The 26,080-nt window shown below is 39.7% G+C and overlaps 2 protein-coding genes and 1 long non-coding RNA gene across 11 annotated transcripts in view; 2 read left to right on the forward strand and 1 right to left on the reverse strand.

The window, feature by feature from the left end:
• The window catches only part of LOC134418474 (uncharacterized), a 24,228-nt gene extending 16,125 nt beyond the window's left edge, over nucleotides 1-8,103 (forward strand). Inside the window, exons 2-3 of one of the 2 annotated variants that reach the window (XR_010027789.1) lie at nucleotides 5,773-6,108; nucleotides 7,012-8,103. This is a non-coding gene — a long non-coding RNA (uncharacterized LOC134418474). The remainder of the gene's footprint in view (nucleotides 1-5,772; nucleotides 6,109-7,011) is intronic. The other variant, XR_010027784.1, reaches the window with a different exon arrangement.
• The window catches only part of NT5C3A (5'-nucleotidase, cytosolic IIIA), a 26,484-nt gene extending 12,901 nt beyond the window's left edge, over nucleotides 1-13,583 (reverse strand). The window contains exon 1 of one of the 6 annotated variants that reach the window (XM_063156771.1): nucleotides 13,351-13,583. In XM_063156771.1, coding sequence (XP_063012841.1) covers nucleotides 13,351-13,462 — 112 coding nt within the window. In that variant the 5' untranslated portion in view covers nucleotides 13,463-13,583. Of the gene's footprint in view, nucleotides 1-183; nucleotides 339-13,324 lie in introns of those variants that run through there. The other 5 variants (XM_063156780.1, XM_063156817.1, XM_063156799.1 and 2 more) reach the window with 5 other exon arrangements.
• A 264-nt stretch (nucleotides 13,584-13,847) lies between these two features.
• Nucleotides 13,848-26,080, forward strand: part of BBS9 (Bardet-Biedl syndrome 9) — a 291,661-nt gene continuing 279,428 nt past the window's right edge. For 2 of the 3 annotated variants that reach the window (XM_063156833.1, XM_063156849.1), the window contains exons 1-5: nucleotides 13,849-14,104; nucleotides 15,209-15,329; nucleotides 18,614-18,764; nucleotides 19,914-19,978; nucleotides 22,391-22,504. In XM_063156833.1, the coding sequence (XP_063012903.1) occupies nucleotides 15,218-15,329; nucleotides 18,614-18,764; nucleotides 19,914-19,978; nucleotides 22,391-22,504 (442 nt within the window). In that variant the 5' untranslated portion in view covers nucleotides 13,849-14,104; nucleotides 15,209-15,217. Of the gene's footprint in view, nucleotides 14,105-15,208; nucleotides 15,330-18,613; nucleotides 18,765-19,913; nucleotides 19,979-22,390; nucleotides 22,505-26,080 lie in introns of all 3 variants that reach the window. The other variant, XM_063156843.1, reaches the window with a different exon arrangement.

The raw sequence follows: 26,080 nt of genomic DNA on the forward strand, positions 1-26,080 counted from the left end.
ATTTATTCCTTTGATGCTGTTGCTCATTCTGTGCTATCACATTTTTAATTTAAAAATACAGTTTTTTAGGTTTTTTCACAGTCACAATTAACAACTGTAAGTAAGCCCTCAGCTCATAACCTTGGCTTAAAAACACAGGCAAGAAGACAGTCAATACTGCTGACAGAAGCTGTGCACACTTACCAGAGGGTTTTGCAGGAGCAGCTGCAGAAGCAAAAGAAAATTCCTCTTGCTTGAGACACACTAATATAGCAGCCCGGGGTGCAGTTGAGGGCGTTTCCAAATACAGCCTGACTAATCCCCGTGCAAAACCCCAGGGTCCTGTGACGCACGTCAGCACTGCACAGCAGTTTGTTATGCTCAGCAGTACAGCCCGACGGGCTTACAGATCATCAGCTGGTGCACCAACAACAAAACCTTTGACCTTCACTGAATGAACAGCTTTCATGGATGCAGCAGGCAAATTTGGGCTGCTCTAACAGAGGAAGGCAGCTGTTGTTCAAAACAGAAGTTTACTATTTTGTTATTTTTTAGTCCTTTTACAAAATCTTTCCAAGTATTTTAGGATTTCCTGTTGCACAGTGCCACAAATTTCTTAGAGCTTCGTTGACATGGTTTCAAAAATGTTTACTAGGCAGCACACATTTATTCATGTAGAAGGAGCAAATGAATTAATGAATCTTTGTTTTGGCTGTAATTATCTGTGTGATACTGAAACAGGAAATCAAGGAGCCTTGTGTGTCAGGATTTTTGAGAGCCAAGGCAACTCCACATAGTTTTAGAAGTTTGTCATTAGGCATGTTGCCTGATCAAAGACCATAACTAGGTGACAGAAGATGGATTAAAAAGAAATGTTTTTTAGAGTGAGGGGATGAAAGACCTATTGTCTAATTGTATTTTACATTTTGGAGTTGTGTAAATGCTAGTGTCACGCAAAGCTGACTATTGCTATGGCAGCAGTGCAAGCTTCTCTACTACTACCATAACTCATGTTCAACCTCAGGTTTATGATCCCTGTTTCAGGATGCCAGGACTAACCACCAACATCAGGCCAATTCATACATGGCCACTAATGTGACCAGTGTAATTGTCAGAGCTGAAGAAGGGCAGGTTACAAGTGTAGCATGTACAAAACCCGTAACGCTATAAAAAAACTCAACAATAGCAGGGCTCTAGAAATTCATTAGTTATGAAAATATCTGGTGTGCTTTCTACACTAAAAAAACCAAACAAAACAACAGACTTTCTGAAGGATACAGTTTTGTGTCTGCATTCCAACTGTAGGCTACTATGTAGTCTATCAGGATTCCTCAGTGTATCTGACCTGCATGCGCACTTTCATTTTGTTTTCAGAGGTGTTCACTGTTTTGAGCCAATGAAATAACTGAATACTTGAGCTAATACAAAACATGCAACTTTACTCAGCACTTATCCTCTTAGAATTGACCAAGATCCCCTGAAATGTACATGTTAAATTCTGCTATATCCTGAAGCAGTGAAAGAGTTTGAAAGATATGTTCAAAATATAACATAATCCCCGCTATGACTGTATACAGTAAATTGAATTTACCTGGCATTGGTATTGCCAGGATTCATAGCTAGCACTAAACTACTTGTTATAGCATTTGTACACTGTTGTAACAGGTAACATTCAGAGAATTTTACTCTTAACAGTATTTTAATATAGGCAGCATGCTTTTCATTAATATTTTTATAATCATATTTGGGGAACATATGTATAGCGCAGTGTATTGAATAAATATGAATTATTTGCACCAAAAAAAAGGATTTTATGTCCCTGCTAGATTTCCAATGTTAAAAAAATGTTACAAACGATGTCAAATACTATTGCTAGATGATTCGTGTAGTTCAGGTAAGACATCACTTGATACATTCAGTTTGCAAAGAACCTGCCTTTGAGCTGTCAAGAATCTAAAGAAAGCTAGTTTCCCTTTCAGAAAGCTGGGGAAACAAAAACAAGATGGTTTTAAAAAAAATTATTTTATTAATTAAAAAAAAATAGTTACAGAAATTAAGTCCAACTCTTACAGACTGTTTTTGGTATACCAGACTATTTAGAAAGCATTCTAAACTATTACAGCCTCAGTGAAAGCCCTAGAAAATGGCGTGAGCAAAATTTCTGTAAACATTAATACAGCCAACACCTAATTCTTAGAAAAACATCTACACTATCTTTATCAACAGTGTACTTTCACTCTAATGAAAATGCCATACATGAAATTTCTCAGCTACAAAACCAGACTGTCTTTGCAACTCCAAGAAATCTTTGTGTACAACATTTTAATTACCACAGCTCCTACTAACCACATTCTATTACTGCTGATTTGAGCCTGTTGAGCATTTTGTTTACAGCATTTAATGTCTGGTAAAAGAGGAGTTAAAATGAACATTGATTTTTTCACAGAGAGAGAAATAAACTCCAGCATGACATTTCTACTCTTGAAATATGGAAAGACATTTCAATATATTTCAAGAACCACAAACTGAAGAGGTGTAGTTATTTCAACAGATAGATTCTATTTTAACATTTTCTCTTTGGCTGAGGGCCATATCTTGACTACAGAATATTCTATACAGAAAAAGAGAGAGAGGAGAAAAAGAACAACACTGAAAACACTAGATGATTTATAATTTATATAAGACTGGGAAAAAGTTCAACTTTATATGCTCGTGTGTTAGGTGAACTTGGTTTGTAGAGGATGCTCTTGAATATGAAGCAATGCAAGTTTTAGTCTAAAGCAAAGAAAAGCTGGTTCTACCAGTCTTTCCACACCCGTGACCTAGGTTGCATCCATTCGTGGAAAGAATTAGCACAGGTATATTTCCTAAGCAAGTAAGCTGAGCTTTTTCTTTAACTAATAAAGGGAATACTTCAACTAAACTGACATAAACTTTTAAAGATCAAGAAAGAGATCATACCTTTTTAGAATATTTCCTGCAATATTTAGAAGTTACTGAATTCTGTGTAAGGTGATTGAATCTTTGGTGTAAACATTAGCTAGTGTCTTCTCATGAGCTTACTAGCTTTTATTCCTGTTTAGTGACCCTACCACAACTGAACAATTTTTGAATATATCCCTATATATATAGTATGTTGCTTGACTTTACTTGGGCAATACCTTGCTTTATTGTAGGGATCAATTTTAAACATTAAAGATCTGTATTTGTTGCCTAATTTTGCTTTTGTACTAAGTTTACTTAGTACATATTTTCCAAAACAGCCTACTTGATATAACCTCATGACACAGGGAAAGGTACCTCAAGTACCAAGACCAAGCAGAAGAAAGGAACCAACACAATCCTACTGTACTCAAACATGATTATTATTCATGCCCTAGTGAATTGAGTTAATGAGCAGCATAATGGCTCCAGGAATAGCTTTTTATTATATCTGTGACAATTACAAGGAAAGTAAGATCAATGGTCAGTTTGATGAAGCTGGGGTACATAAAGGTTTAGAAGGTTGCTTGCAGGAACTTTGGATACCACTTATCTTTGCAGTACAGGTTTGGTGTAAAAACCCATGGCAGCCATATTTACAGTTGGTATGATGCAAAGAGCTATGATTTGTATATGAAAGTGTGTGTCTGTCACAGAGATCACTTATGAGGAGTTAAGCAATTCTAAAAAGAAAGAGCTTGAACAGCACATGTTATGAAAAAGTGATAAGAACACATTAAAGACTGAATTGAACAAATTGTGATAAATCCAGAGATGGCACATGCTAAGTAGGTGAGGCTCTTAACCTGAATGGTATCACAAGACATACTTGTGATATTAAAGTCTCTATATATTTTAATAGAGATTTTCTTGATCTGATCAGAGATCCAGGTTTCTTTACAGTTGATGGGAAAACTGGTTATCATCTAATAGTTGATCATTTATGGCTGTACTGAACACAAAGCTTAATGTCAACACACACACTAAAACAAGTCCTTAAGCATTTCTTCTCCTGTTTAATACATTTCTCTGATGATAGAATAAAAGATATTGCAGCATCATTGTCCCTTATGCAGCTTCTTCTTGCACTTACAAAATCATTCTAAAAGAAGACATTTCTGTTGGTGATAGATCAACAGATATTTTGGCTCTTACAAGAAAATGAAGAGCTAATAATAACTAGGGTCTACATTTCCAGTATTTCCTGTGATCCTGTCAATTACGAGTTTGGGCAAGAATTTAGTCTGAGAGAATAAAGGAGGTACAAAACATACAGAACAGTTCTGGGGTGAATGAATGCAGCTCAGGATAGGCATTTTTTCCTCTGACTGTATATTAGGGGAATCACCTCATCTTTGTGCCTAGCTGCCATTCCCTCATTGTGCAGAGATTTAACCTCTATAACTGGCAGGCTAAAAGAAAAGGTATGTATTATTTAGTTATCAGTAAGTATCTCAAAATGATGAAGAGATCTTCAGACATTTCTAATGATAATCTTGGAAATACCACAACTCCCTAGCCAAATTTAAACTGATGGGTTTTTTAATCATCATTGCTTCTCTCTTGCCCTTGTGAAAAAAAAGAATATAAAAATATTCTAAATGTAAGCAAGTTCAGATCAATACAATTAATCACATTACACTTAATTTTTAAAAATAGCTTCTAAAGCACCAGGATTGAAAGAAGAATTCAAGGTTGTAACACCATTCATTGCTTGGCAGAAGAATATGGAGGATTTTTTCTTGGCCTTCATACACACCTTTCACTATTCTTACCAGAGCTTTTAGGATAAAATCTTTATAAATCCATTATGAACTTGGAGCTTAAATACCAAAACCAGTTCTGCTTTCTCTACCTTACATGGAATAAACTAGAACTGGAAAAGGCCCGAGTTTTAACTCCATCCTTCCTTTTTCTTGCCAGTTCTTCTGAGAACACAGATAATCATTTTTGAAAAATAAGAATTTTTTTATTTGAGTGGTACTCTCATTTTCCTTTAATACTGCTATGGAGTATGTTGGAGTCTGCCTGTCTGAAAGATCAATTTCCCTACATTATACAGAATCTAATGCTTTCTTAAAGCATGCTTACAGGTGAGGCTGCTGGTACAAACAATCCTTTTCAAAATAGCTAGGCAAACAATGTAGAATTTTAATTACTGGCAGTATGTAAATATACTGTGGTACATTTACAAATCATTGATTCTTAATTAGCTATCAGGTATGCAAAACCTTACCTTGCATAATAAGGTCATTTTGATGAGCCATACTATTTTCCCCCCAAACTGTACATTCACATGTATACCTTTTATAATTACATATCCTGTATATATCTACATGGACATGCATTGAAAGAACTTAAACAAATGCCTATTTCCCTAGAAGCTTCCCATGTAACACTATTCTAGAATGGAATTTGCATTAAGGCCAAGGCTTGGACTGAAGCAGTTGCTGCTGATTCTCTTTTTCTCTTATCTGTTTCTAAGAAAAAAAAAATCAGCTTAGATTTTTTTTCACTAAGCCTAAGAATCCTGTATCTAGATCAAATAAACTCTGACCCTTGAATAGTGGAGTTGTGGGACTCAGTTTGAAAGCAAAGTCAGCAGGACAAAGTTTAATCTACAATACATTACCAGACACTACATGGAAGAATTAAGTGCTAATATAATATTCCCATTAAATTACACATTGAGACTAATGAAGTTTTTAACTGGTACGTTCTCTTTGATTACAAACTCTTTTTTAAAATTAGTGAAAAAAAATTCCATTGAATCAAAAGATGAAATACAACTACCAAACACTCCTTTTACAGGTAACGGGCAGAAGCATCATGACTTGAGGCATGAAGGATTGTTTTGACTCCACATCTCCGTGTTTTATGAGTGTTTCTCACTGCTGGATCCGTTCAAAGATGCTGGATGCCATATTTCTTGTTTCTCTGTGCACTTGCCTTCTGGAAGTGTTCAAAACCAATACTGCCTCTACTATTCCTTGCACTCTACTACTGCTGAAGTACCGAGAGTGCTCCTGCTTTGTGCTAACGCCTACCCTTCAGTTCCATGTATGATTTTTCCATGGCAACGTGCAGACCAAACTGAGGCTTACCCATCAGTGATACTCACTGCAAAGGCACATGCAGCTGATAATAGTAAGTGTTGCCATAATAGCTGCTGAGTGAAAAAATCACATTTTTGGTCTGATAACTAGTAAGTTTCTGACAAAGAGGGAAAGCTTTAAGGGAACAAGATTAATGGAACATTTCAGTGGTATTCATTCTGTCATTTTAACATTTAAACCACAAATAAACTAGGATTATTTCAGTGATCCAATCTGCAGAGTAGACAAACAAATCTTTATAAGGGAGTGCACAAAGGAAATGACAGTTAATGAGTGGGAAACAAGTAAGAACAAGCACATTTGAACAGGAATTTTCTTGGTGGCAAACCCAGCTCAGGAAGTCTGAAAGTCTGTATACAGACACGTAATTATCCAAGTCTGGGCTTTACCCCAGCCCCTTCAAAATAAAATAAAATAAAAAATTATTTTTAAAAGTATTGAGATTTATGAAAGTAGGAGGCACATTTCCTTCCAGCAATAGGTATTACTGCTATACTTTAGAGAAATGTTGTTTAAAATTATTTTTGTAATTATCTTCTGAGGTAAGTCAGTGCAATTCTCTACTATTTTAAGGTATTAGTGAATGAAAATATTATAGTTACTTTTAGTATTTAAACATGATGTCTTCTTTGACCTTTGTGCTGCAATCTTAAACATATGTCCACTTGTACTGAAAAATGCCTTTTTTTTTTTTGGCATTTATACAAAGCACTCTTGATTAGGCCAATTGAAAAAATTCTGTGGACTTTTAATGGACACTGATTTTTTTTTTCTTGAACCAGCAGAAGCTCCCCATAAATAACCTGTTAAAAAGTTGACTAACAAACAGCCCCAGATTCCAATCTAATGGCACATTGCCCGTCAAGCTGCTGCATGATAGCCATTGAACTAAAATGTTGCTTACTGCAGTCATAAGTTCTCTGATGTTTTACAGCAGCTGACCCCTGTTGATTGATGACTTTTGGATGGGAGAAAGAGACTGACATCCAGCAACTGGTCAAGATAAGAGCTATATGAAGACTGTGCCCCGGGAAGAAGAAGTCTCTGCAGATCAACTACTGCACAGTGCTGTGACTGCAAGAAGGCCAGTTAGACTTCACACACACCCTCCATGACAATATAAACGTCTCTCTTGCCCAGTTTTATCTGGCCTTCTAACCCTGCGCAGTGGTTAGGAAAGGAAGGCAGGGAGAATAGCTGCGAGGTGTTCCTGCCTCTCAGCTGTGCTTAGCCTGATTTCGGCGGTGCAGCGGGAGCAGCCCAGCTGAACGCGCCGGACCGCAGCGGGCAGTGGCCGGGAAAAGGCCCCGCTGAGGGCCAGGATTCTCTGCAGGGACAGGTTCCTCCCGGTGCAGCGGGAGCAGCCCGGCTGAACACGCCGGACCGCAGCGGGCAGTGGCCGGGAAAAGGCCCCGCTGAGGGCCAGGATTCCCTGCAGGGACAGGTTCCTCCCGGTGCAGCGGGAGCAGCCCGGCTGAACACGCCGGACCGCAGCGGGCAGTGGCCGGTAAAAGGCCCCGCTGAGGGCCAGGATTCCCTGCAGGGACAGGTTCCTCCCGGTGCAGCGGGAGCAGCCCGGCTGAACACGCCGGACCGCAGCGGGCAGTGGCCGGGAAAAGGCCCCGCTGAGGGCCAGGATTCCCTGCAGGGACAGGCTCCTTCCACAGCAGCGGCCGCCGCCTCACACACGGCCCCTGCCAGCGCCACCTGCTGCTCCGAGCCGTCTGCTGCAGCTCGACCAGCCCGACCTGCCGCCGTGAAAACCAATTAATTACTCTCTGACAAACGCACCGAAACACGGCAACAAAAGCTAAGTCTGCTTCTCTTCTAGGATTTTTCCTTAAGCTCTCTCCAGTAATAACTCTTTGCAGGAGGTGAAGCGTACACTGTATTTCACTTGCACAAAATACATTTGTGTATGCACACATGGAGGGAAGAGTGGTGGATCATTACTTGAACTAGCCAACACAGAAATGTTGCATGTATGATGTAATTCATGCCAGTGAAAATAAAACGTAAAAAGGAAGCTGTGGTGGGTTTTTTTTTGTGCGATTTTTTTGTTTGTTTGGCTGGTTTCTTTTAAAGAGAGGACTTCAAAAGTTCAGGCATTTAGCAAGTTTCCAGTCCAGACTTATACAAATTACAATGTTTTCACATTTACAGGTACATTGCTATTGAATTCACCACTAGTATTTTCCTACTTATAAATGCATGGATCCATACCCTGGGTCTCTTATATTGATCAGTTTAGATACTTTCTATAAAAGCTGGTAGTTCTTGTTAACTCAAGACTGAATGTATGACTGGAATGCTATGCAACTTTAATTCATAATATGAACAGGTTTGCAATAATATGTGGATTCAGGCTAAAAACTAGAAAAACCTTATTACTGCTTATATTTGACAGTTAAAGGTAAACATGTTTAAGACTTGCAGTATTTAAGCTGTAAAAGAGTTTAACAGAACAGATGCTGTAGGTCAACTGGTAAAAATGAGTTATCACAAACAGGAGAAAAATCACTTAAAATATGACTTAACACATAGCAAGCATTTATTAAAATGTAAATATGTTTCAGACCAGAATGAGTAATTGAAAGATTGCTTTTCTGTCTTGGAGAAACACTTTATACAAAAGATAAAAGAAAGCAGCAAAAAAGCTTTTCTGAGCCTAAACCCACAATCTATACTGTATTCTGACATCTACACTGACTACTTGGAACTCAGTTTTCAGATACAGATAATCAGTATGTTTTTGATAACTGTTATAACTTGTATAAATGAGTTCTAAAGAAAGTAATGCAGAATCATAGATTTAATCTTCCCATACCCATTCCTTGTAAGAATGTAGGTTTCAGATTACTGAATAAAAAAAAAAACCCAACACAGGCAGGAGCAATTTCAGAAAATGAAGACCTACTTCTGAAACAGATAGCTGCATTGTAGGATCAGTTTACTATATTAATATGTACATAATTTTGACAATGAGAGGAGAAAACAATGGAATGAAATCAATTTCCATTCTCCTGGGATACCAATTTCCTAATTTTCTAACTGAATTATTTTACAGTGAGAACGAAACCTGTTACTGGTATCTAAGTTATATCAACATGCATTGTCCTTAGGGTTTTTCCTGCCCTGTGAAAACTTGCTTTACAAGCCACATGTTAGGTGACTTATATGATGCACAGTGGCTGCCATTAGGCAGCCTGGGATCATGCATTATCTAGGTGGCATATATTGTGATTATCGCTGCAAACAGCATGAGGGCAAAATAACCTTGTTTTAGTAACTGGTGTCTACCACTGCCAGTTGATTTTTCTATTGAGGAATACAGTCTAAACAAAATCCAAGGTTTATAGGAATAGTTATATAGCATCTCCAGTACTCACGTCAAATTTAACTTGGTTTTAAAATGTTGACAATAATCTAAAAATTATTCTAATACTCTAGTAACATAAGGGCTCTCAGTCACATGTCAATAGGTAGCAGTGGTATTAGGAGCTCTTTCACTTCTCACTACTTAGGTTCACACATCACAGCACCATTCTTTTCAAACAATATTATTCCCAAATGGATTATATCACTGCATGGCTCTTGAGGGCATCCAGACAGTGACAATGCCCTGAAAAGGCTTCATTAAAGGGAGTCCATCTTCCTTCTATTCCCCTTTTAGTGATTCCAGTTTACTCAGACTCAAACCCTTCTTCAGCTCTGTATAGGCATAAGCACATGACAGAGTTGCAAATACCAACCACTTGGACTCCTGAATATGTATGCTACACATTACACACTCCTCTGCTTTTTACTCTGCTGGGAGGTCAACCTGCCAGAGCAACGTCACAGTTACTATAACAACTAGTTACCAGCAACAAGACAAGAATAAAGAAGTGGTGTGTGATTGCTGCCAGTTGTATCTTCACCTCCAGCACAAATGCTCTTGTGCCCTATGAAACAAGAACACAGTCTCACCAGAGACTGCCAGGTAAAAGAAAATAATAATAATAACAATAAAAAAAAATACACTTCCCCATTCCTCTAATAGAATATATACTCACAGAATATGTTCCTTTATTTCTTAGGCAAGTAGATAGATAGCAGTTACCTTGCTTCTTATTAATTTCCTTATTTCCCTCCAGGTAAACACTACTACTGCAAAAACCCATGCATTTCTTCCCTTGAACACAATAAACTGTGCACTGTCCAGAGAGAGTTGAGTGGGTGAAATGTTTCCTGTAAACTGACACTCTGCTTTAAAGCTGAGTTTAATTTGTTGTTGCTGAACTTTGATACAAAGTCTCTTTTTCGTGCAATTACACCTCTCACTTCAGGGGCAGATTGGAGAAATGGACAAATGTAACTACACAAACTATACCCCGTTTTCTGGAAAACAAACCTGAGAGAGGAAGTCTCAGTTTAAGGTATTCTCCTTTTCTGTTTTCAACAAGCTCTATTGCGTTTCTTAGTCTAACAGAAAAAAAAAATAAATTAAAAGCTCCAAAACCAAAGAGTGAGGAACAAGCTGCTGAAAAAAACCCCAAGATTTTAACAACTTTATTTATGAAACAGACAACAAAATATACTGTTACTCCTCTAAGAAGTTTTTTCTTATGTTAAGTGCACATTTTAATTAATTTGGGCTACTGTTTACAGGGGAATGTTTCTGAAATATTTAGGCAATGATTTTCACTCTAGTTTGTGAACACCGGTTTTCTGCCGAGCTGATCAAAAGCTCAGCAAAAAGTATTCAATCAAAAATTGAAGTCTATTGGCAATACAACTATTTGCTTTATAGGAATACACAACTTAATTACAAACTTGTCTGTGGCTTGAAAAATCCAAAAGTCTGAACATTACTCTAAGGTTTCATCTCTTTCTAAAATAGCCTGGAAACATTTTCTAGAAAGTTACTCTGAAAATCTAATTAATTGTTAACCATCCCTTTAAATTACAGTGAGCAACCTTGTAGCTAACTTTTGCTTTCACCTGACTGTATAAACACTTGTACAGTTTCACAAAATTGGCAACGTGGCTGTGCTAAGTAATGGCACAAGGCTTGGAGTGATGTTTGTTTCTTACCACACAGAGTGAAACTTCTGTGACCATTACTATTAATGCCTCTGTTACTTCAGAAGTGGAGCTGAAGTAACTCTGTCTACATTCATGAGTGCCTAAAGGAAACTCCCTGTTTGCAAACTACACACTGTGGAGGAAGACACAATATTAACATTTTAATTATAAATTTAAGCCTTTTTTATCAAATAAAATGAAGCAATTTTAAGATGTCTCCATTAAGCTTAAATTTCTCTCTCTGGCTAATTGGTGTGCTTAAGGAATTCATCTACTGAAATGTGAGCTAGATATTTAAGAATTACCTGATTTCATTATTCAGCAAGGAAAGAAGGTTACCCTTTCCCATAATGCTTGAGAATCCTTTCCACTTTTCTTCACAACATTTCTTCTTGGCATCATAATCCTTGATATTAACTTCTCTTACAGATGTTCTCTTTGATTTGTAAAAGTTCCTGTCTTTTTAGCACTTAAAGCTATATAATTTTTTAACTTATACTTGGGTATTTATATTCATCTAGCTTTATTTGGACTAAGAAAGAAAAATTGCTGTAGTTAATTATAATTAACTAATGTTTCATTCACATAACTAAGATGTAAATAAGCCTGATCCCAACTGCTTTTGATAAAAGTTATACATCAAGGTAATTCTGAGTCTAATGTGGATATAAAACTACAGTGCAATGTTCCTCAAAGAAAATTTGAACCAAAAAAATCTGCTGAAAATATAAGAATGAGCCCATAATTTTAATCTGACACAGAAGACCAGCCAGGTATTGGAAGAAAATACATTTCAATAAGGCAGTATTGTTTCTTACCACCATCATAAATTACACTAAGTTACAGACTGGAAAAAGCATCTTCTCCTCCACAGCTCAAAGAAAAGTCCCCTTGTCATAAAATAAAACTGATACAGTGTCTCATAAATGACAAACATTGAATCAAATCTGCATTGGTGGATAAAAGAATGCAGCATATTCAAACAAAATGCATGTACACATTTTTGACAAACTCAATACCTTGGTATGAAGTTTACATAACTTTTTCACTTATTTCAAAGAAATTGCACAGACAGAAAACACGTGTCCACTGAAAATACCAAGTAAGAAAGAAGACCTGCATCTTTAGAACTAAGGCTGTTTGCTAGTTAAAGTGGCAATCCAAACTTTCTGCTCTCCCATGAACCATTGGAACTGTGCTTGGAGAAACTAAAAACCAAGTCATTCCTCTCCAAATTGTCAGATGACATGACTGATGACTAGAAACACTATTTTTTCCAACAGTAAGTGATGCCTCTACAATTATCAAAAACTCCAAGTAGAATTCTTCTTTGGACTCACATTATCACGAACTGCCCTGCATGAATTCCACTGGCAAGCATGGCAATGTGCGGCCAAGAGAGCACTTAGGCAGCTCGCAATTTACATACAGAATCCTAGCTCTTACTAAAATCTGTTTCCACGTGTAATTATAAAAATTCATCAGAGCTTTCAGTAAAATTCAGCAGGGGATCACAAAATACCCATTAGCTAACATCAAGCGCCTTGACGATTTCAGTTCAGTTCTTCAGTACGGCGGTGTCCAAATCACAAAATCTGAAGGACTTCCACATAATGAGCATGTTGTCCAAACTAAGATCTCTTACGACCCAGTTATTCATAAGCAGATATTTAAATAATTTCCTTAACAACAAGTTTAACAAGGGCAGCTAGAGAGAGCGAGCTCCATCTTCCTTTTATAGTAACCGTGAACAGACTCTGCTTCCCAGTTTCAACAGATGGTTGAACACGTGCTGTGTGCGTGTCCATTTTCCTTTTAAACTAACTGCGAGCAGGCTTGTAAATTACCACCAAGACCCACGGGTACGTATGTATCCTACAGGTGTATACGGGCCGGACAGGGCAGGGCAGGACGGCGCAGACCCTTTCCTCACGCACCTTTTCCGTGCAAGTGGGTCACGCTGAAGGGGAAGGAACAGCTGCTCCTGCCTCCAGCGCCTGTCCTTACAGGAATCCCAAACTGAGCTCAAGGTCCCCCGTCTGCCCCTCCAGATATCCCCTCGGGATACCCGCCTGGCTCCGTAGGAGCGGCCGCGGGGAGCCGCCGGCCGCAGCAGAGGAAAGGCAAGGAGAAGGGCGTGCGTGCGGGGGCCGAGGGGCTCTCGGCCTCTTACCACGTACCATCTCGATGATCTTGGTCTTCTTACCCGTCTTCTTCTTCATGGTGAAGATGTACTGCGCCAGCACCACCCCGCCCACCAGCGCGCACACGCTGGCGCTCGCTACCGCTCCCATCTTGGCCACGGCGGTCCTGTCCATGATAGTAGTTCCCGGGGCGCCGGGAGCCGCTGCGGGGAAGCGTGGCTGCGCCCCTCGCTGTGGGCGAAGGAGCGAGATCCCGGCGAATCCCCCCTGACCGACCGCCGGGTCGGCAACGACGGCGCCGCACGCGCCCCGCCGTCCCGGCCCCTCGCCGGCCGTACCACGCCACAGGGCAAAGGGGGAGGGAAAGGGTGGACGCACGGGTGGAGCTGGACGCCTCGAGAGCAAGAGATTTCTGTGAGAGGTTTGAAGAAGAAAAAGAACAAGTCGCCAAATGCTTAGGGTTGCTTTTTAAATTTTTTTCCTCTCAGAAAATACAGAATAAATGTTTCTCTTCTTTGCTCTTCCCCCCAAGTACAGGACAAAGTGAGAGAGCCCAACGGCCCATGGCGCCTCTTCCCAAACTACATTTCCCAGCTCTCCCCTGGGCGGGGCGTTGGGCGGTGAGCGGTTGGTGCCGGCGGTGGGGAGCGGAGGATGCTGGAGATGGCGGCAGTGGTGGGAATGCGCCTGTAGCCCTGCTGCTCTGTGCCTCGCCTCGGGCCGCCACTGAGCGAGGAGCTCCAGTGAGGAAGCGGGGCTGCCGCCCCGGGGCGGCTCGGACTGCGCCGTGCCAGGGAGCTGTCGCCTCCCGCCCAAGTAAGCCCCCGCCGGGCTCCGTCTCTTTTCTCCGGCTGCACGGGGATGTGTGTCTGTATCTGTGTCTGTGTGTGTGTCCGTGTCCCAGGCTCGGTGTGGGTGCTGTGTGTGCTGCTCAGGGACTCTGTGAGGGAGGGCAGCAGGGAGTGAGGGGGTGTGTGTGGAGAGCTGCGCTGTGCCAGCCCGCACCCGGCGGCAGCGGGTTGCCTAGCGGGCATAGCGACAGTGAAAAAGGTGGAAAATACGTGGTTTTGTTTGTCGGACTTGGTTGCCTTGAAAGAGGCAAGGCGCGGGCTTGCAGGCTGCGTTTGTTCCGAATCTGTCTGCGTTTGTTCTGAATCCCGTACTTTTCCCTTCGTCCCGCTGGAGCTGCCGGTGCCCGGCCGCCCCTCGCCTCCTGTGCGGGCTGTGGGATCGACTGCGTCCGGGTCCATAGGCACGGAGCCGTGAGTTTTGAGCTAGGATAATGTTATTGTCAAGCTGCCCGCTAAGGGATTAGTCTCCTCGCTCCTTCCCTCCCCCCTTCTTAAAATAACATCAGGTAGGGAGCAGAAAAGCTGATTTGTGCCCTGTATGACCGAGTTCTTTAGTCGTGTCACTGGAGCATCTTCAAGGCGATTATGCGGAGGAAGTTTTGATGTCGTCTGTTTCTGTCTCCATTTACTTGTCTAAAAATAATTTCTCTTGCAGAAGACTTGCATCAGAATTTTTTTTTTTTTTTTTTTTTGGTACTCCTTGGTGAAAGAAGAGAACTCAGTTCTGTGACTTTAAAAACTTTTTATTACTTAGTGCCTGTAACAGAAGGCATTTAGCATTTAACAGTTTTTAAAAGTCTGTTACTGTGTTGCATTTTCTTTATATAACTAGCAGTGTCTATCACATCTAATTCATCTGACTGTAATATTCCTGAGGTTGTTTTCAGAACTGTATAACCAGAAACGCCAGACACCTGAAATTAACATTTATTTAGCTCACACTAGTACAATGTGAAATTGAGAGGTGTTATATACTTAAGGAAACCCATTACTTACACAGAAAAAGTTTTTTGTATAAACAATTGCATGTATTAATATAAACTTTAACAATGGTTTGTTTCTTTTTCAGTAAAGAAGAATGTCCTTGTTTAAAGCTAGAGACTGGTGGTCCACCATACTTGGAGAAAAGGAAGAATTTGACCAAGGCTGTCTGTGTGTTGCTGATGTTGATAATAGTGGCAGTGGACAAGGTAAATTCAGACTTAAAATTGCTGGCTTTTAAGCCACACAGCTGTAGGTTTGCTTTGAGCAATGCATGCTGAAAGCTTGTTAGCCAGGTTAGTTGGCTAGTTAGTTTTAGGTCTGCTGTCTTTAATGTGTCCTTGTAGGCTTAAGAAGACAAATTCAGTGCTCTCTGTCTTTTTATATTTGTATGCTGCTAAATATGTTAATTCTTGCTTGTGTTCACTAGTAATTTCTCTCATGTCTTATTCCCTGGTAGTAGATATTTTTAAAATAAAGAATTTTCAGTTAGTCATGGGAGCAAACACATTGTGACTTCTAAAAACCTAGGGGGAGAAAAAAGACAGGTGAGAGCTAAGAAGTTAAAAATTTAGAAAAACAAATAAACAACTCTTTTTGTCTGGAAAATAAGTGACAATTGAAGTAAGTGACTCTACTTGAGTAAACCCTGCGTTTCTGTGTAGTCATTAATAATGTGAAATAATCTTTCTGTCAGGGAGAGTTTTTGTGTGTGTATTTTTTAAGATGAATAAATTCTTGGTGTCTCTGTGATATCATGCTCACCTTGGAACTTTGTTTTTGCCTGGTAGAGGTACTTGAGTTTGACTTCCTTGCTGCCATACTCTTCTAAAACTATTTTAATGTAAGGTTCTCCCTTTTCAGGGTAATTTGAATAAAGTTGAGCTGTTATTGATTTGGTGTACAACCTTTTTCACTAGAAATTCATAAGAGTCATTTAGGTCAGAAAAGACCTTTAAGATCATTGAGTGCAGCAAACCTCTGTGTTCGTTACTAAACCATGTCCTTGAGCACCATGTCTGCACATCTTTTAAATACCAGCATGGGTGGTGGTTCAGCCGCTTGCCTTGGCAGTCTCTTCCAGTGCTTCACAACCCTTTTGGTAAAATTTAATATTCCATCTAAGTTTTACAGCCCCTGGTTCACCTCTAAGCCCTGCACTGGCTTTGTTGCCCTTCTCTGGCCATGCTCCACCACTTCCATGGCTTTCCTGTAGTGAGGGGCCCCAAACTGAATACAGTATTTGAGGTGCAGCCTCACCAGTGCTGAATACAGAGGGGCAATACTTTTCTGGCCACGCACTTTCTGGTAGGAGCCAGGATACCATTGGCCTTCTTGGCTGCCTGGGCACATGCTGGTTCATGCTCAGCTGCTGTCAACCATCACCCTGGGTACTTTTCTGTAGTGTAGCTTTCCAGCCACTCTTCCCCATGCCTGTTGTGTTGTGTGAGGTTGTTGTGACTGAACAGAATGACTGACTTGGCCTTATTGGACCTCATACAATTGGCCTCAACCCATTGTTCCAGCCTGTCCAGATTCTGCCATAGAGCCATGCTACCCTCCAGCAGATAACCCTCCCACCCAGCCTGGTGTCATTAGCAGCCTCCTGAGGGTGCACTTGATCCCCTCCTCCAGGCTGTTGATAAAGGTAAAAAACAGGACTGGCCCCAGTACTGAGCCCTGGGGAATGTCACTCGTGACTGGTCACCAGCTGCATGTAACTCAGTTCACCACCACTCTCTGGGCTCAGCCACCCAGCCTTTTTTCTATCCAGTAAGCAATATACCTGTCTAAGCTGTGAGTATCCAGTTTCTCCAGGAGAATGCAGGAAATGCTGTCAAAGGTTTACTAACGTTGAGGTAAACAACATCCACAATCTGTCCCTTTTCCATTAAGATGGTCACTTTGTCCAAGAAGGAGATCAGGTTGGTCAAACAGAACCTGCACATTATAAACCCCTGCTGGCTGGGTTTGATCTCCTGGTTGTCCCATCAAGCTGCGTGATGGCACTAAAGATTATATGCTTCATGGCTTTCCTTGGTACTGAGGTCAGGCTGACTGGCCTGTAGTTCCCTGGATCCCCCTTCTGACCCTTTGTGTAGATGGGCATGACATTTGCTAGCTTCCAGTCATCTGGGAGCTCCCTGGTATTACTGATGATAAATGATGGAGAGTGGCTTGGTGAGCACTTCCATGCTCAGTGTTCCTGGGTGGATCCCATCTGGCCCCACAGACTTGTGTTTGTGTCCAAGTGATGTAGCAGAATGCTGATCACATCTCCTTGCATTATGGGGGCCTCATTCTGCTCCCTGTCTCTGTCTTCCAGCTCAGGGGCTGGGTACCCAGAGAACTACTGTTGCTCTGTTGAAGACTTAGGCAAAGGCAGTACTAAGTACCTCAGCCTTTTCCTCATCCTTTGTCACTATATTTCCCCCTATATCCAATAAAAAATAGAGATTCTCCTTGGCTGTCCTTTGGTTGCTGATATATTGATAGAGACATTTTTAGTCTTTTAGATTAAGTTCTAGTTGGATTTTGGCCCTTGTAATTTTCTTCCTGCAACACCTTATGATTCAGCCCCCCTGATTCAGCTGCCCCTTCTTCCCAAGGTCATATTTTCTCTTTTTCCTAAATTCCAGCCAAAGCTTGTGCAGCCATGATGGTGTTCTTCCCTGCAAACTTGTCTTTTGGCACATGGGGATGGCCTGGTCCTGTACTTTTTAAGACTTCCTTTGTTAAAAATGATCAGCCTTCCTGGCCCCTTTGCCCTTCAGGACTGCCTTCCAAGGGACTCTGTCCACCACTCTCCTAAATGGGTGAATATCTGCCCTCAGGAAGTCCATGACAGCAGGTCTGCTGTTCCCCCGCCTTCCTTCTCTAAGAACTGAAAATAAAATTTTGTCATCGCTGTGCTCATTACAACCTCCAACCATCACATCACCTATAAATCCTTCTCTGTTCACAAACAGCAAATCCAGTGGGGCACCTTCCCTAGCTGACTCCTTCAGCAGTTGTGTAAGGCAATTATCTTTCATACACTCCAGAAATCTCCTAGACAGTTCCTCTCTGCTGTGTTATATTCTCAGCAGACATCAGGTAACTTGAAGTCCTCCACGAGAGCATGGGCTGGTGATTGTGAGACTTCTGCTTGTAGAATATTTTGTTGCCTCTTTGTCCTTGTTGGGTGGTCTGTAACAGACTCCAACCATGACATCTGCCTCATTGGCTTTTCCCTGATTCTTACCCATAAGCACTTTATTGCTGCCATCACTGGTGCTGACAGATATTCATGTATTGAATTTGGAAATTGCAAATGTAATTGCTAAAGTTAACTAGGAGACAGAGCATAATGAACATTAATTGAATCATGTCAGTGTTCTGTCTTTTTATTTAGGGTATTATTTGAAGCACTCTGCAGCAAATTGAATTCCCCATCTGCATGCTATTGTATTGTGTAGTATCCTATGTGTTGGTTTTGTTTGTTCCTTTTTAGATAAAGTTATTGTGGGCAGTTATAATGGATATCTCAGAATCTTTAATCCACATCCTGTGAAACCTGGAGATGAAGTACAACCTGAAGACTTGCTCTTGGAGGTGCAGCTGCGAGAACCAATATTGCAGGTGGAAGTGGGAAAGTTTGTTTCGTAAGTAAATGGCAGGCTGTGGTGCTGGTTATTTAAATATTAGATGTGATTTTCTTCCTTTGTTTTGGAGAGTTTTCAGTTTCTAAATGGAAACTATTAATCACATCTATGATTCCTATAATATGCATTTGATCTGCTTCTTCAATCATCTTCATATGAGAGAATTTTTACCTAAAGTATATGTAGAGGATAATCTCCCAAAGAGTTACATAATTTTTAGAAGTATGTAGAATAGGAAGAACTTAACATTTAAAGTTATCTTTTAAGGTGTTAAGAATACTTGACTAACTTGTTATGGTCTAGGATGTAATACTGATCAATTGTTTCCTGTTTGATAGAGGATAGAAGATCTTTAATTCCAATGAATTTAGTGGAAACAAGTGGCCAGGTAGAGGAGAGATACTGTGACTCTAAGGGAAACACCTTATAGTTAATTTGCTGTAAGAGAATCTACTTAAGAGAACTTTATTTTAGAAATTGGTTCTTGAAGGTCTCATTTTAATTTTGAAATGAACTTCTAATACTGTAGCAAGAACTTTATTTAAAAAAGGAAAGTAAAACCTAACCATGGAGAAGATTCGTGCTCTGAGATCAAAGAGTCAAGTACTCATGGAGTGACCCTTTGCAGGAATGATAATGTCTTACTCTGTGAAATGAGCTAAAACATTTCAAGTACTTTGCTAGAAATACTATTTGTGTTTGGAGAAAGAGGAATATGAAGGTTTGAAGGTTCCATGCAGCTAGTGCAAAAGTTCATTTAAAAAAAAGTAGCGTCTGATATTGCTGAATAATGCTTGTTTGAGGGGATGATCTGCATATTGTCCCTCCATGAAGGATTAACAGCACCTTATTTCAAATGAGTTTCAAACTAAACTGGGAAAATAGTTGGGTTGCTCTTCATATTTGAATCTCAAAATATGTTCTTAAAGGATTATTTTAATTTTGAAATTAACTCCAAACACTTCAGCATGAATTTAGGAAGATCAGTACTTCTGAGTTTTTACGTTGGTATCTTACACCCAAACCTTTGCATCTGGCCTACACATGAGAGCAATTTCCACTTGAATTGGAAATGTACTTGAATCTTATCCTTTATGAATTCTATTTGAATTTATCTAAAAATAGTGTTTTTCATACCCTTCTTTACAGTGGTACTGAAGGACTTCATCTGGCTGTGTTGCATTGCCGAAAACTCTGTGTGTACGCTGTTTCAGGTTAGTTTAAAGACCCAAGCTTTCCACTGATTTTAAGTTATCTAAAGTTTGGATTAGGTTAATGTTAAACTTGGTATATACAGTGTTTGCTCATCATCACTGAAGATCTGCAGTTGTGTTCTTTCACTCAAGCCCACCTATGAAGAGGAGATATTAATAATTAGGTTTAGCAGAGGTTTGCTGATCTGCTCCATGCCTGAGATGCTGAGATGTGTGTGATGGTCTGTGGTTAGCAGTGATTGAGAGCAACTAGTTTCATTATGTTTTTATGAATTGGTGTTACTGTTCAACATGCTAATGAACAGATGGTTTGATAATGCCAACCTACTTAGCTCTTTAAAAAGGAACAATTATGATTCTTTCTGAACTCAGAAGTCCAGATAATTTTTTAGGAAGCCAGAATGTTGGTAAGGTAGCCCATGAGAAGACAGAAGGTTAATACTGGTAAGATGGTGAAACCACTGTGTTTTGTCTTAAATCCTCTTTTTTCTACTGCCTTTGGCTGGAAATTCTATATGATGTGTTCTCTCTGTATGTGAAGAGCCTAGTAAGGAAATACATATTCTGTACTTTGATTTTTTTTTCTTCTGTATGCTGAGAGCAAAGCACAGATTTCTATTAATGGTACACCCATCTTCAAAATTCAATAGACAGCATGGCGTTGTTCATTTTCTCCATGCAGGGACACGCTCTGTGATTCCTTTCATTACAAGAGCATGGTTTTCTTGTAGGAGCAGCTTGTTTCCTATTTACAGCCTTGTAGTCAGGTTACAAAAATGTACTCTTTTTGCCTATCTGGAGACACCTGTGAAATTGGTCTTTGCTGAGGAGGGATTCTTGGAGATGTGCTGCAGTTTTTGTGCTTTCTCTTTGCTGCAATAGTGTTTATGCCTTAGGATTATAGCCTACCAGTACAATTTTTATTAAAACAATTTATTTTAAAATTTGCCTTAAGAGCCTACAATACTAAGTCTAGAAGTCTTTAGTAGTTATAATTTGCTGTTTGGTCTACATGGCTTAAGCAGTTAAGTAATAATAAAGGTAAAATTCTGCTATCTTTTAACAGACTTTTCATACTAATCTGTAAGCATTCATGCTTTAGTGGTAATTTCTGTCATCTGAATGGGTACTCTCAAACAAGCTCCTTTGAGAAATAACTATCATTACTTCTTTATGCTTTTAAGGCAAATGACACTTCCATATAATGGAATCTTTACTTGCTTTATACATGCTACCATATCTGTTATTCATAATAAAAATCACTATGCTGCTTCTTTGGACAAATGAAAGCATCCTTCAGGGCTGACTAAATTATGGCCTTGATATTGTATTGCAGTCAATATACACAGGGTGACTACTTTCTAACTTGTTTATCCTGAAGTGTTGATGATTATTTAGTTACTATCCAGCAGGGCTTTTCCCTTCATGTCTATTCCAGTCTTTTCCCTAATGTGGGCCTGCTTTAGAGGTCAAAACTGTGTTTGATTTGTTTGGAGAAATTGCCTGAAAGGTTAGCATAAGCTGCAAATCTTTCAAAGAATGTTGTTTAAGTTGATGTTGGAATAATATATGTATAATTAAAGCTGTGGCAGGATTTAATGCAAAGCACCTTTTTCCCAACTGATGTGACTGTTCTCAAAGGATTTTGTTTACTTTTTTTCCTTTGCTAATATTAGTCCTTAAGTATCATTTTATGTAATGACCTTTACTTTCTTCATGGGGTTCAGGAAAAACTTGGTTATCAAAAGAGGAACTTCAGTTTCTTTAGAAAGACTTTTATTTTCTGTTAGTTCCTTGAAGGAGTCAGGAAGTTAAAATTCATGCAGACCTTTTCAGAGAATGTGACATATTTCACAAAATTATTTTTGTTACCATATGTTTGTCTTTTATCTTTGCATTGCTGATCACTCCATTCAATTTTCAGGCAAAGTAAAGGCAAGTGATGAGTGTGCCCTAAACACAGCTTTGTCAAATTGGAGCTAAAGACCAGCTACAGCTTAATTTGAGACAAAGACTGTTGCTACTGAAGCTGGTTGTTGGATATAGTACATTTACCAAATAGCTAGAGAATCATAAGAATGCCCCTTGGAGCAGGGGGAATCAAAGATTTTTTCCTGATCTTAGAGGTGTGCCCAACATGAAAAACACATTTAAGTAATAAAATCTCAGCCTTTTGTGAGGTCTTTATACCATGTGTAATATAATGAGACTTTATTTCTGGTTCCGACTTTTGGAATTTTATATCTTGGTGATTTTTTTATTTTTCAGGAAGCAGCAGTGTGAGCCTACACATCTCAAAAGTCACTAGAAATTAGGTTATATTTCCTTCACATTGTTTACACTGATACTCCTTTACTTCTTCCACAGTGCATGTATCAAATTAATAAATATTTACTCTTTGTTTTTTTGTAGGAACTCAGGGGAATGTGGAACATGGGAACCAGTATCAGATTAAACTGATGTATGAGCACAATCTTCAGAGAACTGCTTGTAATATGACTTATGGCCCATTTGGTGGTGTAAAAGGTAAGCTCCTTGTATATTCTTTATAATTAGTTGTTTAACTGAATTTGGAAAGACAGCATGATGCTGTTGTCTAGAGAAAAACATCTTTCTATTCATCATGGTACTTTTTGTCTGATGCACCTTGAAAATTACTCAAGTTGAAATGAGCGAAGAATATGAAATGCAGAGTAGTTGTTTTCTCACATTTTGAACTGGATATGAGTTTACAAGGATAATATTGATTTTAAAAAATGTGACAAAATTCCTGGCTCTTCCCTTGCAAAGTACTTCAATGTGTTAAAATAATTGTTTTCTTCTGTGCTTGGATTCTGTTTTACTTTTCTGGGCTTGCTTATCCTGAGCAAGTTAAAAAGTTCACATCTTGTTTTACTGAACCTGAGGTATCAAGTGTCTTGAAAGATATGTAATGCAGACTTCTAAAAAAGCTACTTAAACTTAGATTGGGAAAATAGAACAGTAGACAGTAATATTTATGGTGTATTTGCAGATTTGAATGAGTTTAATAGATATCAGTATTTTTTGAACTTGTGGACTTGTGAACTTGTTTTTGTGTTCTGATTTGGAAGCACTGAGGTTGGCTTTGTATAACATCTCCTTCTCTTCAGAGGTAGAGATTGCCTAAAAATATTTGGGAGGTGGCAGTCATCAACAAAAGTAGTGTCACTAACCTGTTGGGAGAGTGATAAGTCACTTTCTGAGGCAGAAAGTCTCCTTCATCAATATGGCAAATGTATGTAGACAGTCCTTCAGTTCTGTGTCTGTAATAACCTCCCAGTAATAATGCTACAATGCCTTGACTCAAGCTCAGGCTTGTCCCTGGGCTGACCAAAATCCTTACTGATTGAAGAGATTTTCAGCTAGTAATTTCTTACAGCTACCTTGGGGAAAATGGTCAGCTCATGTGGCTGAGAAGGTGTAAGGGCTACGAGTATCTTGAGAAGTGAGTGTATATGGTATGGGCAAATTTGTGTTAAAAACAGAAAGACAATACAGAGGTTCCTAAATCTCAGAAGAGAGACTAATGTTCTCTGACATTCTACAGTGGAGTTGCAGTAACAAATGTATAGGGGATAGTAAACTAAGTGTTGTGAGTGTCTGGAACAGTTCAGAAAGAATAAAACAAGTAAACATGTACCACCATGCAGTTCTGCAGAAGAAATTCTCTGGATTTTTACATGCATGTTTGTTTACCATGGAGGTCTAAGTAGATGTCTGACCACCAGCTCAATCTTGATGCCAGACCTGTCTCAGGAGCTGTGGTGGAAGCAAGTAATCTGATGTAGAAGGTGTCTTTGCAAGCTAGAGAGACAGGAGGTAATGTTTACCCTAGGACCTACTCAGCAAGCCAAACACTTTTTTCTTCACCATGTTCCAGTTCACATATATGTGTTTATTGCTGTTGGACAAAGAATGATCTCAAGTCATAAAGAAACAGAGAAGGCAGAGGTTTATGTTATGTAATGAATAATACATATTCATATTGTAAGATTAACATGCTTTCTGTTTAAGACCAAAATCTAGGAAAATTATAGTGAATGTTCAGTCACCTGATAGGAGGCTAATAAGGCATGTATTGAAGCATCAGAGAAATTGTCAAAATGGACACTGGGGAAAGTTATTTTTGGGAAATGAAGGAATATTTTTTTTGGTCGATATCCTGGTCTGAATGTTCTTTTTATGTGGCTTTCCTGGACTATCTGATTAGATTTCTTATTAAGGAAATGCTTTTAATCTTGCCTCAAGCCTTTTTCAGTGAATCTATTTCAAGTTTTTTTTTAAAGCATCATCTTTTATATCTTGTTTTGTCCTTGAGGCTTATGAAGGACAGTATTGTGGTTTTATTTCCATCTCACAAAACGAGCCAGAGTGAACCAGAAAGGAAAGCAAGTGCTGTTAGTTTTAGTAAACAAATCCCTGTCCTGGTGTAGCCTGCCATGCTATCAATGTGTATCTGTGTTTGGTAGATAGTCTGGTGTGCCACTGAGAGTCTGTAAATAAATAAACATATTTTTTCTTTACCATCAGTGTTCCACAGGCTTCTCTGGAATTCTTTTCAGGCATCTACTAACAGTGTCTCTTGCCTTCAGTAGAGGTTAATTCATGATGGTGCTGTAGACCTACAGCAATGAGCTTGCTTTGCTAACAGTCTGTTTTCTGCACCACAGTCTGGAAGTAGAATAAGAAAATACAGGGAGAGGTTTTGCATTTCTTGCCATCTGTTACTATTGTGACTAATATGTGTCTTACTGCTATACTCAAGCATGTTTGAAACAATGTGAGAGTGAAAGAGGCCCTTCACAGGTCATGTTCGCAGAACTACTGAAGCAGATGCAGGAGAATGGCAGTTGAACAGAAGGAGGAAAGCATGTGTGCAGGGAAAGCATGCTGTGGGAGTGCTGGGGAGGAGGGTGAATGTCAGTCCCCCAGGAACATGATTTTTCATCTGAGTAAGCAAAGAATGCTGTAGGAGTTTACACAGAGAACTTGATCTATGAAGTTGCTCAGTCTTGCTCAGATTTCTCTTCCTGAAAGTTATGCTTTTTTTTTACTTTTTATGGAGGTCTTAATCCTATACCTTCAGTGGTAAAGCAGTGCATTCTACTCAGCCATAGGATGTAACACTGACAAAAGAAAAAAAAGATTGGGTTTGCAGTCCTGAGGGGTATGGAAGAGATTAAAAGTAAAGTCAGGACCGTGAACTTTAGACAGGCAAGCTTCCTACTCTTCAAGGAGTTACTTGGACCCTTTGTGAAACTGCCCTCAGAAAATGGCAGATCTTCAAGGATGCCTTCCATAGAGTGCAAGAGCTCAGGATCCCCAGGTGTGAAAAATTGGGAAAGGAAGGCAAGAGATGTCTGAGTTGAGACTTGCTGGTCAAAGTAAAGGGCAAGAAGGAAATGCATAGCCAATGTAGACAGGGAGAGGTGACCTGGGAAGAATATAGGGGTGCTGTCTGGTTGAGTAGGGATGGGGTTAGAAAAGCCAAGGTACAGCTGGAGATGAACTTGGTGAGGGGTGCAGAGAGCAACAAGAAGGGTTTCTATAGGTACATTAGCCAAAGGAAGGTCAAAGAAAGCAAACTGGTAAGAGTGGATGAGTGGAAGGCTGAGGAACTCATCAACTATTTTGCCTCAGTCTTCACTTGTAATTTGTCTTCTGGGGGGTAGTGGGGGAACAAAGTCTCTCCCACTCCAAGGAAAGATTGGTTTTGTGACCACCTGAGGAATCTAAGTCTATGGGACTTGACTGAGAGGCATCCCAGAATCCTGATGGAATTGTCTGATGGAGTTGCCAATCTACATCCATGATTCTAGAAAAGTCATGGCAGTGGGTGAAGGCCAGGGTTACTGGAAAAAGGGAAACACTGAATGCATTTTAAAAGGGTTGGAAAGGACCCCCCCCCTCCTCCCAGAAGTACTGACCTGTCAGCCTCACCTCTGTGCCTGGAAATGTCATGGAACAGAACTTCCTAGAAGCTATGCTAAGGCACATGGAGAACAGGGATGTGACTCTAGACAGCATGGCTTCACTAAGGGCAAGTCCTGACAGATCAACTAGTGGCCTAGTGGTAGAGAG

Source organism: Melospiza melodia, chromosome 1 (genome assembly GCF_035770615.1).
Source record: "Melospiza melodia melodia isolate bMelMel2 chromosome 1, bMelMel2.pri, whole genome shotgun sequence".
Taxonomy (NCBI): Eukaryota; Metazoa; Chordata; class Aves; order Passeriformes; family Passerellidae; genus Melospiza; species Melospiza melodia.